This window comes from Sceloporus undulatus, chromosome 6, assembly GCF_019175285.1.
Source record: "Sceloporus undulatus isolate JIND9_A2432 ecotype Alabama chromosome 6, SceUnd_v1.1, whole genome shotgun sequence".
NCBI lineage: Eukaryota > Metazoa > Chordata > Lepidosauria > Squamata > Phrynosomatidae > Sceloporus > Sceloporus undulatus.
The window spans coordinates 73001894-73019830 of record NC_056527.1 but is presented as its reverse complement, the minus strand read 5'-3'; the positions used below and the strand labels follow the sequence as shown (position 1 = coordinate 73019830).

Below are 17937 nucleotides of genomic sequence, written 5' to 3'. Positions count from 1 at the left end.
AAATGAAGGACACATGGAATGAAGAGCCATATGAAGATGAACCCCAAATTCTATAAAGCGAGGTAGAAACTGCAATAAGAGAAATAGTAAAAAACAAATCACCAGGAACAGATGATACTCCAATTGCGCTGCTGTAGTCCACATTGACAGAGTCAACTCTAGTGCTAACTAACATATGTCAACAGATATGGAAAACAAAATGATGGCCAACATATTGGAAGCAGTCAATGTACATCTCCCATCCACAAAAAAGGAGATACAAAGGACTGCAGCAACTATAGGACCATAGCAGTGATCTCCAATGCAAGCAAAATTCTGCAACATAGACTCCAACCATACATGGAGTCTATGTTGGATCCTAGAGGTCCAAGCGGGGTTCAGGAAGGGAAGAGGCACTAGGGACCACATTGCAAACATATGGTGGCTAATGGCATGCAACAGGGAATTCCAAAAGAAAATCAGCATGTGCTTTATAGACTATAGCAAAGCCTTCAATTGCATAGATCATGAAAGGCTATGGAATGCCTTTAAAGACATGGGAGTACCAACACATCTGATAGTCCTGATGAGGAAGCTGTACTCAGGACAAGAAGCTACTGTCAGAACAGAACACTGAGAAACAGAATGGTTTCCAATTGGCAAAGGAGTCAGACAAGGCTGTATCCTTTCACTCTGGCCCATTACAGATGGGCGTAAAGTATGTCCTGGGAATGTACTAGGGCTAGAGAAAGTCCGTGCCTTACGTGCGCACCTAACCCTAATACGTCCCCAGGACGTACAAAATGGCGGCACCTGTTCCACACGGGGGCTGCCATTACGACATCACGAACGCACCGCCTCCAAATGGGGTGGCGTGGATGTGACGTCTTTGCACCGCATGAGGGCGCATAGAGTGCCCTTTCTGCGGCGCTAGAAGGAGCTCTGAAAGATTGAAAATTAATAGGCATATGATGAACAAAGGAATTTCCAAAACACCAACATGGAGGTGGGGATTACTAATGTCTAACTATTTTGCCCCCTCTGGGGTCCAAAACACACTGCCGAAAGAAACCAGTTTGAGATCACTTTAACTGTCCTTGTTTAGTGCTAGGGAACCCTAGGAATTGTATTTTATTGTGGCACCAGAGCTCCTTGACAGAGAAGGCTAAATGTCTCACAAAATTACAGTTTCCATGATTCCCTAGCACTGAGCCAGGGCAGTTAAAGCGATCTCAAACTGGATTATTTCTGCAGTGTGTTCTGGAACTGAATCAGTTAAGATGCATTGATTTCAGTGGGGCTAGATGATGATGATGATGATGATGATGATGATGATGTATTTATAGCCCACCCAATCACTAGGAATCCGGGTGGTTTACAACAGTAAAAATGCATTAAAAATACAATATGACTTACTCTTCTCAAATAAATCCTGTGTGAACTCACAAAACTTTCTGAATTAAGGATGAGGTTGGATTCCCTTGGCTGCTTGCATGGCTGACTTCAGCTTTATTGGGCATACCTTTCCCTGTCCACAAGCAAGAGAGAACAAGAAGGAAGAGAGAATTTTTAAAATGTTTTCACTGCTTGCAGCCACTGAGCAAGAGCTCTGATTGACTAACCAGCTTGATGGTCTAGTGACTAGTCCACAAGGTGTAATTGTTCCTTGTACTGTATTTCGTTACAAGCTCTTTGTAGCCCTTACAATTCCAAGGTTTTCACATGGTTTGTGCCTAAAATGGTCATAAGATAGATCTAAGACCTACACTGTGTTGGCCAGGATTTAATGTACCTCTGCAGTCTTCTATCCCAATACTGGACTACTTGCCTACTTCATCATCCCAGATGCCCTTTCTGATTGGGTAGGCAGGCGAATTCAGAAAGGAAAATGGCCACCCTATGGCCTTTTCACACCACATAGTTATAGCACTGGGATTCCACTTTAATTGCAATGTTTACAGCCTATGAAATACTAGGACTTGTAGTCTGGTGAGGCCCCTAAGCTACAAATTCTAGGATTCCATAGCGTGCATTTATGGGATCTCTTTTCCAATGACGTCCCTAATGGAGCTAGTGAAGATGACCTTGAGTGTGCTTTTGGAGAACACCAGGGTGTGTTGGGAGAACATCAGAATTTATGCTGAGGCTGCCTTGACTAGAGCAGGCCAGCACAAGGCAGGGCGTATGCTTGACCTGATCAACAGTGTGGGTGGAGATGGTCTAGAAATAGTAGGGCTCAATATGATTCATTGTCACCCTTATGCCATCTTCTGGTAAAGCAGGATTTAGGAACCTCTGGCACCCAGGCTGGATGCTGCCCACATGGGTTCTTAGTGCAACCAGCAAGATTCTGATCCTATATATGTTCATAATCCGAGATAAGACAACATTTAAGGGCAAGGAAGTTGCATGAATCTGACCTGTGCTTTGAATCATGGGGAGATATTTCACTGGAGCTTACTCCTGGTTAGACGTTCACAGAATTGAGCTGTGTGTTGTATGGGAAAATATCCACATTGGTAAGTAATACACCTGACTCTACCTAATGCTGAGACATGGTCCTACAGCTGTGATGGTGAACCTATGGCACATGTGCCAGAGATGGCATGCAACACCATTTCCCCAGCATGCAGTAGGGAGAGGAGGAGGAAGAGGCTCGTGCCTGTTCCTTCTTGTTTCTGACCCTTCCTAGCCTCCAGTTGCCTCTTTGGAGGCAGCTGAAAGCTGAGAACGGTTCGGGGAGAAGAGGTGGCACGTGCCTGTTCCTCTTCCTTTTATGATCCTTACTGGCCTCCAGTTGCCTCTTTGGAGGCAGTTGAAGGCCAAGAACGACGCAGGGAGAGGTGGAGGCACACGCTTGTTCCTCCTCCAAACTGATCCTTCCTGGCCTCCAGTTGCCTCTTCAGAGGCAGCTGAAGGATGGAAATGGTGCGGGGAGAGGAGGAGGAAGAGGCACTCCTGTTCATCTTCTTCCCCCTGCCCCCCTCCTCCCGGGTATTTAGCTGTCTCTGGAGAGGCAGCTGAAGGCCTGGGAGGGCGGAGGAAGAAGTCCAGCCCCAGAAACCCCAGAGGGCAGAGGTCCTGCTCCTGGCACTGGGTAACACCTGGTGTCAGAAGATCTTTTAGTTTGGGCACTCAGCCCCTATAAATTTCACCATCACTGTCCTACAGTTATCCCCAAACTGGAATTTGGGCTATGTGTCAATAAAAAATTTCCCACTTCAGTGATAAATGTTGGACCAATAGCACTAGTTCTTTCTTTCTTGCAGGAGTGGGGGTCCATTGAGATGGGCTGTCACTGGAAATTTGTCTTTGGAATTTCTTGCTGAGACAGTAATCTGACTGTAAAATTGCATGCGATCCACATGATTAGTCTGGGAAGGATGCCTTTTACAGTCTGCCCTTTGTTTACATGGGGGATCCGTTCCGGACTCCCCCGCATAAAACAAATACTGCCTATGCTTGAGCACTATTTAAATGAATGGGGCTCGTGCACGTGGTGGCGTGGTGGCAGGGTGGTGAGCGCACATCTCAATTGTCCCTATGGGACACGCCGCCTCTTTTCCCTATGTGGCTTTCAACGTATGCTGAAAGTTGCGTAAAGTGTGCCCACGTATGACACAGGTGCACTGTACTATACTAGAGAGCTTGGTTTTCTTTCTCCAGTGAGCTCCAAGCAATAGTACACACTGGACAACAGACAGAATGTAAATGGCACAATGCGAGGCCAGTCTCATATACCTTAGAGTGCCATAGCACACTAAGCATGTTCTGTTGAGGGCAGCAGAAAAGGTATACTTTGCTGCTTTCATCATGTCATTTACTATCTCAGTGAGAACTATTTCACATGGTGACATCTATCCCTCATGGACTGTGGTACCAGAAATTTCAGAGGCTTGCTGTGTCACATTTGCTAGACTCATTGAGGATAAAACTGCTCATCTTTACATTAATCTTCATATCACTGTTAGTAATAGTCTTCTGTGAGGCATTGTTTTTGTTTTGCCCATTTGCCCATTGATTTATAGAATCAATTTCAGTTACTAAGACCTGAGGACATGGACTTTGTATGCATAGCAGTATAGCCTACAATGCCCTTTCCTGAACCTTCCTTTCTTGAATTGTTTGGAACAGCTCAATTTTGTGAACTGAGTGGTCTTGTTAAGGTTGTTTCTGAAGAAATCCTCATTGAGGGGCTGTACAGACCAGCCATTAAGGCCAGCCCGGGGGTGGAGTCGGGGCAGGGTGTCCACATGATGCATGCCCTGACTCCACCCCCAGACCTGAGTGAAACCGTGCGCCACACCACATGACGTACGGTGTCACGTCGCTCCTCTGGCACTGCATCTACATGACACAGCACCAAAGGAACACAGAAAAGATGTGTGCCAGTAGCTGTGGCACTCTTTCCGTGGCACAGAAAGGAGCTGCTTTTTGTGGCTCCTTTTTGTGCTGCTGAAAGGCAAGTTCGGGGCCACAGCATAGAGAGAGGCGGCTACAGGCCACCCGTTAGGGATGGTCTCTATAGCCCCTGAATTGTTGGTCCCCAAATTACCAAACATTTCCCCTGTAAAGCTTGCAATTTTCAAGCAGCTTTCACTTCTACTTCCATGTTTGGTGGAAAGTCCAGCTGTTTCCTTCTTTTCCTCATTGCCCGAGAAGACTGTCATGCTGAGACTATGAAACTGACAAAACACTCACTTTGTTTAGATGCCTTTCAGTCTCCAGAGGGTACAAAGAGAGGAAGTGAATTAGTCATGCTAATGTTTCTTATGACTAGGACACTTGCAGCTTTAAGAAATGTTAACACCCCTTGCATGTTGGTCTGGTGATTTAAGCAGTTGATGGTTACCATGTGTTAGGAAAGTTTTTCAGTGTCTCTGTGTGGGAGGGAGGGGATAATCACTGCTTATCTGAAATATTTATATAAAAGTATATATACATTTAATTTTATTTTTGTACATTTAGGCCATGTTATTACAATGTAGGTTTTTTTTGTTGGTTTTTTGGGCTATGTGGCCATGCTCTAGAAGGAAGAGTTTATGAATAAACTCTTCTAGAATATGGCCACGTAGCCCAAAAAACCCACAAAAAACTATGGATGCCGGCCATGAAAGCTTTTGACTTCACATTAGCACAATATAGTTTGGTGGCAGATCTACAAGGTGATTCTCAGATGTGGAAAGTCTATTTGTAGATGATGTAGTGAATATATTTATAGTACTCCAAATTAAAATATATATGTTCATAATATTTACAGTATTTTTAAATTAAAAATATCTCTATCTTACTTCACTGAAAAGACTTTACTAAATGTTTTATATAAAATATAAAATAAGAAATACTCTGGTATGAAGCTCCAGTTTCAGTTACAAATAGAGATAAGAGTGTTCTCAAACATTAATTTGGGGAACAGGCTGAGGAAAACTTGCATTTTTTATGGGATGGGGGAAGAGACAGAATAAGGCGAGCTTGTGTCTTTTGCATAAGGACTGATTTTTGGCTCATTGCTTGTGTGTGTTTTTTCCCTTGCTTGTATACTCTGTCACAGCCAAAACACATGGTTTAAGAGAACTGGACCTCTGTTGAGCAGAAGTGGGTCACTCACCTGCTTTGGTGGGAGTGTGTGTGTGAAGCTAGTAGCTACTAGCTCTCTATATAGTTGCTCTCTCTGTCTCTGGAGAAGGAAAAGAGGCATTTCAAAGGAAGTTTGACATGGAGGCCCAGAATGCTGCGACATTGCCTATATAGAATAACTGAACATGGATAGCGAGAGAGCTGCTACATTGACTCACAATGTATGTGCTATGTTTATTTTCTTGCCTGAGAATATGAGGGGCTTTACCTGGAGCAAGTACAAGATGGTTGTCCTGTTAGAAAACAAGATGTCTCAGTTTAATACCCACATAGCTACACTAAAGCTTATCAGGCAGAATGAAGGCTTTTTGAACAAAACAGTGTAAACTTTCCTAGAAGGGCAACACACAAGGGATGCCTTATCATGAAATACAGTGTAAGATGGTGCTATAAAACTGATTCCAAACTCTCCTTCGCCAGCAAAGATGAGGTGCAGGAACAATGACAACTGCACCAGGCATACCCCTTTTTCTCTTCCATGTGAAAACAAATCGTATTGCAAGAGCCTTCAACACATTTCAGGGTATTATGAGCCTATGGTAAAAAGTTGAAGGAGCTTGGGGCAAAAGTTATTTCTTTCCCTTTCCTACTGAAGGACATGACCCAGGAATAGAAAGAATAGTAGAAGTGAATGACTGGCTCTGCAAATGGTGCTCTCAGGAAAGATTTGGCTTTTGGGGCCATTGTAAGGAGCTTTCATGACAAGGTACATTTGCCAAGAGGTTATACCTCACAAAGGTTGGTAAAACTGTATTTTCTAGATGCCTAATCAAGAAGGCTTTAAACTGAGTTATGCAGGAGGAGGTAATAAGGGTATCATCTATCTTGGACCCGATTGCAACCAACTGGGATCCCTATGTGGCAGTGACTGTGTCCTCTTGGGGTTGTACAGGGGAAAGGTGAGGTCAAATGTAGTTGTATGCAAGCTCTGGATTTTAAGAAGCTGGTCATTGGTAAGCTTAAGGACATACTGACTGAGATCCCATAGCTAGAAATGCACAAAGAGAAGGGAGTTCGCAATGGATGGGAGTTCTTTAAGAAAAACAAAGCATTGAAAGCACAATTATACAAACAATTCCAATGGAAAAGAGAAATGAGAGATGTCTGGAAATACCAATGGGTTTATAAAGAACTTTCACACAAGTTGAGATTTGTAAGAAATAGAAAAAGGAGGAAACCCCCAAAGAGGAACACAAACAAATAGTCAGTACTGTTAGGGGGAAAGTCAGAAAACATAAAGATCTCAAAGAGCTCAGGTTTGCTAGAGAGGTTAAAAATAATAAAAAGAGTTTTTTTTGGTGGAAGATGATATTACCCAAAACTTCAAGAAGGACAAGGAAATGATAGGGCCACTGTGTGGAGATGATGGTGAAATGATAATTGGACACAGAGAAGGCAAAACTATTCAGCCCCTACATTATTTCAGTCTTCTCCCAAACAGAAAATGTGTTCAAACTGATGCAAATGGAAGAAATGATGCAAGAAAGAGTTGCAGCACTGGATAACCAAAGCTGGTGCAGTTTCCCTAGCTATGCTAAATTATTTCAGGTCTCCAGGGCCTGATGAATTGTATCTAATGAGAAATGGCAGATACAATCTCAAAGCTACTGCTGATCATCTTTGAACATTTTTGGAGAACAGGAGAGGTCTTAGTAGACTGGAAGACAATAAATTGGTCCCTATTTTCAAAAAAATGTGAAAAGAGGACTGCAGCTACTACCAGTCAGTCAGCTTCACATAAATACCAGGAGAAGTTCTTGAACAGATTGTTAAGCAGGCAATTTGTGAACAAATTATGAAGATCGAGCATGGGTTTCTCAAAAACAAGTCATGTCAGGCTAATCTTGTCTCTTTTTTGGACATAGTTATAAGTTTATTAGATCAAGGGAATGCTTTGGATATAATATACAGTATCTTGATTTCAGTAAGCCTTTTAATGAAGTATTATTATGCTAGTAAAGTTTGAGCTAAATGATGTTTTGTTATGTGGATTTGTAACAGCTTAACTGACCAAAGTCTTTATCCTGGAGAGCAGAGACTTTGGGGCATCTCAGAGTTTTTCCCTGGGCCTAGTGTTGTTCAATATCTTCATAAACAATTTGGAAGATGGAATAGAGGCACACTTATCAAATTTGAAGGTGACACTAAATTAGGGAAGCTAGCTAATACTCCACAGAATGGCAACCTAGGATAACACTAATAAAATGAATTTCAAGAGGGATAAATTTAAATTACCATATTAAGGCAGGAAGAAGTTTGAAATGCAGTGGTTTGGTCACAGTGAGGTCAAACAGATGGGCCAAAAGAAGCGGTTTCAGGCCACTTTGCGGGTGTGGTGTTTTGATGATGCATGTAGCCAAAATAGTCTGAAACTGCGCCACACTAAGGTGGTGGTGGGGAAGCTGGACTAAAAAGAGGCGGAAATAAACTGCTCTAGCACAAAAAGTGCTCACCTTTGACCATGCATATAAACGTCCCAACACAAGACCTATCCCAAAAGAACACTCCATCCTAACCCTAACGCTATAGCTGTGTATAAATGCACTGGTGCAGGTGTGCATTTAAAAAGGATGGAGCTGGCATATCCAAGCAGTTGGGGCGGCAATGTACAAAAGTGAAAGTGACACTTCCAATGGATATAAGTACAACATGCACAAACAGTCCATGAAGGGGCATGGGATGAAGGGAGGTGAAGGGGGCACGTAGGGTGCCATGATTTTGCATTGCCAGTGTTTCACTGGGCACATCTCTGCTCCTATGCCCTGGCCCAGTGGAGAATTGTAGGTGCAATGTGTGCACACAGGGGGCAGCCAGCATTTAAGGCAGCAGGCAGTTGCTGGCGATGTGTTCATGTGATGGTGTGCATGGATGCTGGGGAATTTTTTAAAGAAATACCAAGCAGTACAGATTTGTCCCATGCCATGTGGTTGTGGCATGTACATGCCGACTGCCTTGGGAGTGGTCAGTGTGGTCTCAGCCCGCTCTCGGAAGAAACTGCTTTGAGTGCTTTTTTTTCCTGTCCACCTGCTTCGCCTCAGTGTAACTTTAGGCTAAATCTTTTTGGTTAGTCTAGCTAAAGTTGACCCACTGAATCAATTATTGAATGGTGAGTCAATATAAACGTAAATCCTTTTGGCACAGCAGGCCTACTCTAGTTGGGACTTGCAATTAGAGTCAAGTTTTTGATCTTATGGAACAGTTGAGTGAATTCCAAAGAAAGAAGATAGTGTGGAAGGAAACTACTAAAGTGTTTTCAAGAGTTTTCAGGGGTTTTCTACAGAACTGCTGAAAGATCTAAAACACCAAAGCAATGAATAGAATAGAATAAACCCTTATACAACATATAGTGTTGCCAGATTCTGTGCAGCTTCAGTTAAAATTGGCCAAGCAGTGACCTCTGGAGTAGACTACTATCAGTCTTCTCTTGCTATATCAGAGCTGTGTCATCTGAAAGTGTATTTTGAATACAGTTTTAAACTTGTGTTTTCACCTTCTTTTATTCTGTATCCCCTTTTTATCTGTGCTGGTCTATGACTTTAATAAAGAATCTATCCTTTTCAAAGCAACGAAAGAGAGAGAAGAGTTTTTTGTGGGGCTTTTGGACTATGAGGCTGTGCTCTAGAAGAGTTTATTCCTAATGTTTTGTCAGCAGCTGTGGTTGGCATCTTCAGAGAATGCTTCACTGAATGCTCTAAATGCATCAGAGAAGACTCTCTCACAGACTTTTTTGTCTTCTAGAATCACAGAATTGGAAGAAACCACAAGGGCCATCCAGTCCAACCCCCTACCATGCAGGAACTCTCAGTCAAAGCATACCTGACAGATGGCCATCCAGCCTCTGTTCAAAGGCTTCCATAGCAGGAGACTCCACCACATTGCAAGGGAGTGTGTTCCACTGTCGAATAGCTCTTACTATCAGGAAGTTCCTCCTAATGTTGAGGTGGAATCTCTTTTCCTGTAGCTTGCATCCATTGTTTCAGGTCCTATTCTCTGGAGCAGCAGAAAACAAGCTTGCCCCAGCCTCAATATGACATCCCTTCTAATATTTAAACAGGGCTGTCATATCACCTCTTAACCTTTGCTTCTCCAGGCTAAACATACCCAGCTTCCTAGATCTCTCCTCATAGGGTATGGTTTCAAAACCTTTCACCATTTTAGTTGCCCTAATTTGGACACACTTCAGCTTGTCAACATCCTTTTTGAATTGTGATGCCCAGAACGGGACATAGTATTCCAGGTGAAGCCTGACCAAAGCAGAATACAGTGGCACTATTACTTCCCTTGAGCTAGACACTATACTTCTATTGATGCACCCTAGAATTGCATTGGACATTTTAGCTGCCGCATCACACTGTTAACTCATGTTCAACTTGTGGTCTTCTAGATCTCCTAGATCTCTTTCACATGTATTGTTAAGCCAGGTGTCCCCCATCCTATATTTGTGCATTTCATTTTTCTGCCCTAAGTGCAGAACCTTACATTTTTATGTGTTGAAATTCTTTTTGTTAGCTTTGGCTCAGCTTTCTAATCTATTAAGGCCATTTTGAATTTTGATCGTCTCCTCTGGGTTATTAGCTACACCTGCTGTAACCCTGTTTTCTGCAAGAAAGGCATGACCTTTGTATGGTTTATAGCCCTGAGAGAATGAAGATGAATGAAAATGAAAATAGGTTGTCAGAAAAATAAATTTCTGTTCCTATTTGGAGAAAAATGTTAATCCAAGAAATCAGCCATTCATTCATAATAAAGAAAACGAGGAAATCCATAATAAAGAAGATCTGAAAGTAAAAGAAATCCTGAAAAAACTTTTTGATGCATAGTGGTGTATAACAATAAAAAGGAGAAACAATGCTTTATGCAGCTGAGTTAAAAGAGGGGGATAATGTCAAATCCTTTGTGTTTGGGATTGTAATGTGTATTAACCAAATAAAAATGAAGATCTGACCACCACCTGTCACCCCACTATCTCCTTAAAATATCTCTTGAATAGAAGTTTTGGTGATCAAGGAACTGGAAAGAATATGAGTATGACCATAAACGCCATAACTTGGCATTACAAAAGTTGGCAAACACACAAAATGAAATGAGAATCTTTAAAAACTTAAGAGGTGTAAGTTGTTAACTTTTGATGTAAATAACAAGGGGTTGCAGGCAAAAAATAACTCAGAGTAGGCAATACTCAGATTTTGGATTGGTTATTGAGATGAGCCCAACGAGGCCATGGTTATTAGAACACTCTGTTCAAAATGAGTGGATTTGGTTTTAAATTGCATTTTTAATTGAACAAATATATTTTGGACTCTTTGTGTTGGCTTTTCAATTTGTTTGTTTGTTTTGTTTTGCAATATAAAATGCCAACATACACCCCTTCTCTCAAGTGTAAGTGATCTCAAACACAAATACTTTGGAATGAGTCTTCTGTGAGTTGGTAAAACTGATATTATTATTATTATTCTTATTATTAATTATTATTTCAAACCATAAAATGAGTATAGGATTTTGCTGTGTAAATTCTGACCCTGTTTTGTCAAAATATCAACAGCAGACATTACCACATGTTGTTAATGTTTTTATACTGTTTTAGCTTCTAAACAATTTGAAGAAGAAGTCTTAAAAGCCCACAATGACTACAGGAAGAAGCATGGGGTTCCTTCTCTAAAGCTCTGCAAAAAGTTAAGCAGGGAAGCACAGCAGTGAGTACAGATATTTCTTTAGTTGTTATTGGAGAACTTGGGTTGGATAGTCACCTCCTCATGGACCTTTTTCTTCAAATAGCAAGTGACATTTCTTGTAAGTTGGTGCTGCATTGTTAAGATGTCCATGTCAAGATAACAATTGCTTTTTGCAATGGTGCCATTGCTTATAAGAGGAATAGAGACACAAAATGACCTGTCTGTAAGGTAGCATCTATCAAAATGCTTCTGAGTAAAAGCAAAAAAATCAGCCACCTTTAGGGTAATATGAATTGCTGATACTACATTAGAATATTTGAGTTACAAGTTACATTAGTAACAGTTGCACCTTGTTGGACCATAAGGATAGAGAATCGTGTAAATGGGGAATCGTGCAGCTGTACTGAGAAGCTCAGGTGTAAAACTCTGAAGGTAGATAAACAGCATCCCCTACACAGATTAAAACAGTGTGGCTGGAACTCATGGGTAAAACATTTGAAACATCCAATCATTCCTTCAGAGTTACATTTGAATAAGAGAGTGAACTGTCTGCAGTCTTGTTGCTGTGGCAGTGGTGGCACAACCTTGCCTTCCGCCCAAGAAATCTCAAGATACACCAGGGAACTCTCCCAAGATTGTTATGGTTGCTACATTATATGTAATAAGGTGCAAGCAGAAGGCTGAGGAGAAGAATGAACATCTGGAAAGAACTATTTCCCGTCAGTTGCTGGGTCTGAGGGAGAGCAAATCCAGCAGGCCTTAAGGGAGAACTGAAGGCCATGTTTAAGCTTCTCTGTTATAACTGAAGTAGTTGTCTGGAAAGGTATTGCACTATTCCCGTTTGCCCTTTTTACAAAATTCTTTCAGCTTTAACATATATTTTATTTTACGTGTGTTTGCCAGATCATTTTGCATGCACATAAAGCTAAATGTCTGCTTATGGTTTAGAATAAATGTTGTTGTTTTTTTGGTTAATCAAGGTATTCAGAAGCACTTGCTAGTACAAGAATCCTCAAACACAGTCCTGAATCTAGCAGTGGAAAATGTGGAGAAAATCTAGCATGGGCTTCTTATAATCAGTCAGGTAAGTTTAGACTATACCAGGTGACATGGCCTTTGCTTACAGAACCCATGTGCCCCAATATCTTCACACCACTGAAGGGACTAGGCTGGGACCGCTAGCCAAAGATAGCTGCAACGACATTATGACATCAAGCCACTGTGATGTAATGAAAATGACGTATGGAGAGGACAAGAAAACAAAGCAAAGCAAAACACTCCCACTGCTAGGGCAAACAGAGTTTTTCAGTATAAAAAGGAGGGGGGGAGGAATGTAGCAGCACCTTTAAGACTAACTAGTTTTTATTTTAGCATGAGCTTTCATTGACCTGCGTCTTCAGATGTAGTACAGAGTGATCTCCAGGCTTCAGGATTTAAAGCATACACAGTTGGGGGAGTGGACCAGTGAAGACCTGTATCACTGTTCCTAGCCCTATGAAAATTTAGAGCAAGAATCATGATTTGTGGCATCTTTGTGGAACCTATTACATTCCACCCCACTTCCACAACTGTGTGAATATGTTTTACATCCTGAGTCCTGGATGTAAGTGTGTATTGCATCTGAAGAAGTGGATGCATGAAAGCTCATGCTAAAATAAAAACCAGTTTGCCTCCTAGGCGTCGCTACATTCCTCCCCCCTCCTCCCTTCCTCCTTTTTATACTGAAAGAGACTAATATAGCTACTTCTTTGAGAGTTATTTAATGTGTGTAAACTGCCAGATGCAATACATCCAGGAATCCATGCTTTGATTGAGATTTCCTGCATGGCAGGGGGTTGGACTGGATGGCCCTTGTGGTTTCTCCCAACTCTATGATTCTATGAATCAAAAAGAGCATGGCATCCAAGCACTGTAAACAGCTGTTTAGTATGAACTGAATCTTTGCTTATTTTCAATAACAAGGGAAGCATTCACCATGTGTAGGTACTTCTTTTTCCCCAAAGTATAATCTGGTCAAATAATTATTTCTCCAATGTACAGTACTTCATTTCAAAAAAAGCTTATCATTTGCTGTTTAAAAAGATGTGAAAGCCTCTCTATTCTAAATATTAGTTCTAGCAAGGTTAGAAAGAATTTTAATAATCTAAAGGCAACAGTCCTTGGAAAAGGCAAATACACTATGAATGTTTTTTTTTTGGGGGGGGGGGGTATTTCGGGCTATGTGGCCATGTTCTAGAAGAGTTTCTTCCTGACGTTTCACCAGCATCTGTGGCTGGCATCTTCAGAGAATGCCTCATAGCTCCAAATACCCACACAAAAACTATGGATGCCGGCCATGAAAGCCTTCAACTTCACACTACGAATGTTTTTGGAAAGTCCATTCTGTCCACTGTAATACCACAGCATGTTTTCATTTATCTTGCAGGGAGTGAAGTAGCTGAAAGATGGTATAGTGAAATAAACAATTACAATTTCCAGAGTCCAGGATTTTCCTCTGGGACAGGCAAGTATGATCTATGCTTTGCTTATTTGCAGACAGCATATTCTGGCTTTCCAGAATATTTGAAAAATTAAGTTTTTTATACAGAGATTGTGGTGACTGAATAAAGGAAAAAAGTATGCTGCTCAGAGTTTGACATCAAACTGATGGTAGGTGGCTACATTCTTGACTCAGAGGAGACCAAGGGCTCATTCACACTAGTGTTTTTGTGCCGAGTAGATCTGGGGAGATTCGGTGATGCAATACAGAATCAAAGTTTCTACTACATTTACTCTGATCGAATCTCTCTGTGGTAATTTAACCCTGATGAAGTTCACATTACCATTTGTATCTATTTCGATCATTCTAGGTTTTTTTTTTAAAAAAAAACCTGTCAATCAAATGGTACGCATCTACATCACACTGTTTGGGCAAATCTCCCCCCCTCCCTATCAGCCTCGGAGGATGGCAATGGCAAGCCTCTTAGAACAATCCTTAGCAAGAATCCCTGGGATAGGTTAGCCTTGGGAGGAGTCACAATCTCACAGCAAAGAAGCACCCATGGGTTTAAATGTTGGGGTATAAATGCAATATAATATGTGTGCAAGAGCTTTAGTTTGCACCAACATGGGAGCAGAGTCTGTTGTGGTTTTATTTCTTGGGAAAGAGGAAAAATGACCCCTAACCCCCAGCTCCAACAATTCAAGCAGATCCTGTGCACTTTTGTCATACCGATGACATGAGTATTTAAAGATGCTGTCTACTATGGCTATGCAATAGCAAAGATGTGCATAAGTTTTTTTTAAAGTACACCCTCCAACCATGTTCTCAGGAGAACTCCCTCCCTGGCTTTGGCCTTGGTTTTGGTTGGAAGAACCCCAACCTCAGAGCAGCAAAACTATGTAATTTCACCAGCATCTGGATAAGCTGGTTAAAAACAATAAAAAGGGCTTTTTTGGATATGTCCGCAGCAAAAGGAAGAAGAAGGAAATGGTAGGGCCACTGTGTGGAGAAGATGGCAAAATGCTAACAAGGGACAGAGAAAAGGCAGAATTACTCAACACCTTCTTTGCCTCAGTTTTCTTAAAAAAGGAAATGGGTGCTCAACCTGATGATAATAGAACAGAGGACAGATTAGGGGAATTTCAGTACAGAATAAGTAAAGAGATAGTAGAGGAATACCTTGGCGTGTTACAGACCGCCTGTTTTTGCTTTGATTGAGATTTCCTGCATGGCAGGGGGTTGGACTGGATGGCCATTTTTTTTCCATTTCCAGAAGAGTTTGCTTCACTCTTTTCTAAAAAACATCATTCTCCTTGATAGGTCAAAGTGTAGGTACATGGTCTTCAAGCTGATTCACCTTCTCCTCCTCCAGTAGGGCAACCAACATCCACTTGCTTGTTATATATTTGTTACGGTTTTATGGATTTCTGTTCTGTTTATATATATATATATAGTTTTGTTATGTCTTGTGGCTTAATAAGGTAGCAGTTGGAGCATTTAATAAAATATTTAAGTTAGGCCACAAAACAGTTTTTTATCTTAAAAAACTCAGGAAGTGACTTCTGTTCACTTGCAGTTGTTTTTAAATGACCTCTCTGGGACCTAAAATGGACCAAGAAGACCCCAAAGCATGATGAAAATGTCCTCCTTGTCACCTAGAAGGCATAAAGGCACAAAGAAGTTTTTTTTGGGGGGAGGGTGCAATGGGGTGCGGTCCTGCAAGATTTCTTGGAGATCTAATGCAGCCTCTTAACCTTGCACAGTTGACCTCCCCTGTTCTCCTGAAACTAATAATTTGATATGTGTTTCATCTTTCTCGATGTATCCTAATATATTCTGTATGTTTTCTTTCTTTCAGGACACTTCACAGCAATGGTTTGGAAGAACACAAAAAAGATGGGCGTTGGAAAAGCAGCAGCAAGTGATGGTTCTACTTTCGTGGTGGCCAGATATGAGCCTGCTGGCAACATTGTAAATCCTGGTCACTATGAACAAAATGTTCTTCCACCAAAGAAATAACTTAGTCACATGACAGAGCAATGGACTATTTTCAGCAACCAATGAAAGCAAAACTAGACAATCGACTGGATTAGACTGGACAGTACTTTTAATCTAAATGAAGTAAGATGGTATCCTGTGCTTGAAAACTAAGTGAAGTGCACAATCTTCTTTGGCCCCAAAGACCACATCTGGTCTTGTTTGGGTTGGGGCATATGTTTCTTCTCCCTGACCCACAAATCAGGGTTACAAAAGTCCCATCGCTGCCTGTTGTAGACCATTGGAAAGTGATAGAGGTGCTAATTTCCAACAGTCTTCGAAAATCACTGCTTTTCTCCATCTGATATCAGCAGAGAACCAACAATCTCTAAAGAAAGGGAATACGTGTTTTGGTCCCCCACTCTCTTACAGCCAAGCTGATCAGGAAAAAGTCAGCAAGGTCCCTCCAGCTTCAGTGGCTTCACAAGCGGTTTGCACCTCTTCATACAGAGATAATAATTTCAGCCATGTTTAATGGAGAAGCACCCTTGCCTACCAAAATGCCCTTTGGCATGGAACCAATGCTACTGTATAGAGCTGCTTCAAGCAAAATGGGGAATGTACAATGTTAGGAATATATATGAACATAATGGTTTCTAGAATTCTATATTTCTGAAGGGTCCATTTTAAAATACATTTATTAAAATCTAGTTGTTCTTTTTATCTGTTTAGATTTTGCAACACTTTTAACTAAGCAGTCAATCCCATTTCTCTCTGTGGGACTCATATTTTTTCAGCACTTTAAGTATTTGTGCTTTTTTTGTATAGCATTAAAGCCTTAACTTTACAGGTTGTCTCTCAAATTCTACTAATCCTAATGTGCACTTAAAATAAGTGCACATGTTGTGTAACATACTGCACATGTGGAAATAATGATGGTCATTTTAGATAGCATTGGAGAGGACAGTAAGTGAAAACTGCAGGCCTCCTTATAATGAACATGGTATGCTGTCATTATGAAAGGTTTTCCAGTTAGTTCAAATCTGAATTCCATCCTAGTATTCATATTATATATAGATCAATAATATTTGGGTGCAGTTTGAGACACAGTTGAACATTAATGATAGTTAATACCTGTTTGTCAGAGGTTATCTCTGGCAGAATATTTTTTTTGTGCAAGTGTAGTAAAATAATAGAATTTGGATAAAGAATTCAGGTTCTTGAGAATCTCAGCATCAAACAAAATCAGGCATAGGTTGTATCCACAGCTCTTGCTGTGGTAGGGCAGCAATAATACATAATCAGGCTTTTGGAATGACATAGTCCACACCATTCATCAGAAACAATTTACAACATCTTTATGAAATGATGTAGTAGGGTATTGTAGTAGCAGTAGTAGTATTTATTATTACTGTTCATAGACCCATCAATGCAAATAAACCCCAAACCCCAAACTGTACAATATCAAATAAGATACAGTTTAGCATTCCATAAAAACCCCTTAAAAACCTTTTGATAATCTGGCCAATTTTAAGATCTCTCTAATCTTAATTACCAAGGACAGGAAACTTGGCAAGTGACAAGAGTTACATTAGAACATCTGTTATCTAAGAACTTTAACATAACATCCTATCAGCCAGGCAGATGACTTAATAAAGGAGAGATCAACTATTTGTTACCACAATTATATAAAAAAAATGCAACATAATAAAACAAGCAACATAGGTTCACCCTCCTGTGAACTACAAGGATAAAATCTCAAAGAAGTGGGTAGCCCAGTGTAATAATAATAATAATAATAAATTTATTTATATACTGCCTTTCTAACAAGATCAAAGCGGTTTACAAAATTACTTAAAAACACATAAAATGCATAAATGATTTACACAAGCAAATAAATAAAATACCTAAACAGTACATAACGTATACAGACTAAAATTCCATCCCTCATCCCTTAACTTAAATACAACCATCATTAAAGATTAAACAGAATTACATAAGCAATTACATAAAATACATAAACGATTTGCATAAGCAAATAAATAAAAAACCTAAAGCATATCTACCATAAAGCTCTTCTGAAGCGAAAGAATTACATCTCGCCTTAGTAAATAATATGGAGTAATTAGAAACCAGGTATTGTGCAACCTGAATGCTGGCTACTGGAAAGGGGGCACATTGGGCACATCA

At 40.7% G+C, this 17937-nt stretch overlaps 1 protein-coding gene across 1 annotated transcript in view; it reads left to right on the top strand.

Annotated features, from left to right (window-relative positions):
• Positions 1-17543, top strand: part of GLIPR2 (GLI pathogenesis related 2) — a 22735-nt gene extending 5192 nt beyond the window's left edge. Inside the window, exons 2-5 of the mRNA XM_042477499.1 lie at positions 11201-11309; positions 12269-12372; positions 13714-13791; positions 15629-17543. Coding sequence (XP_042333433.1) covers positions 11201-11309; positions 12269-12372; positions 13714-13791; positions 15629-15789 — 452 coding nt within the window. The 3' untranslated portion in view covers positions 15790-17543. The remainder of the gene's footprint in view (positions 1-11200; positions 11310-12268; positions 12373-13713; positions 13792-15628) is intronic.
• The last annotated feature ends 394 nt before the right edge of the window (positions 17544-17937 follow it).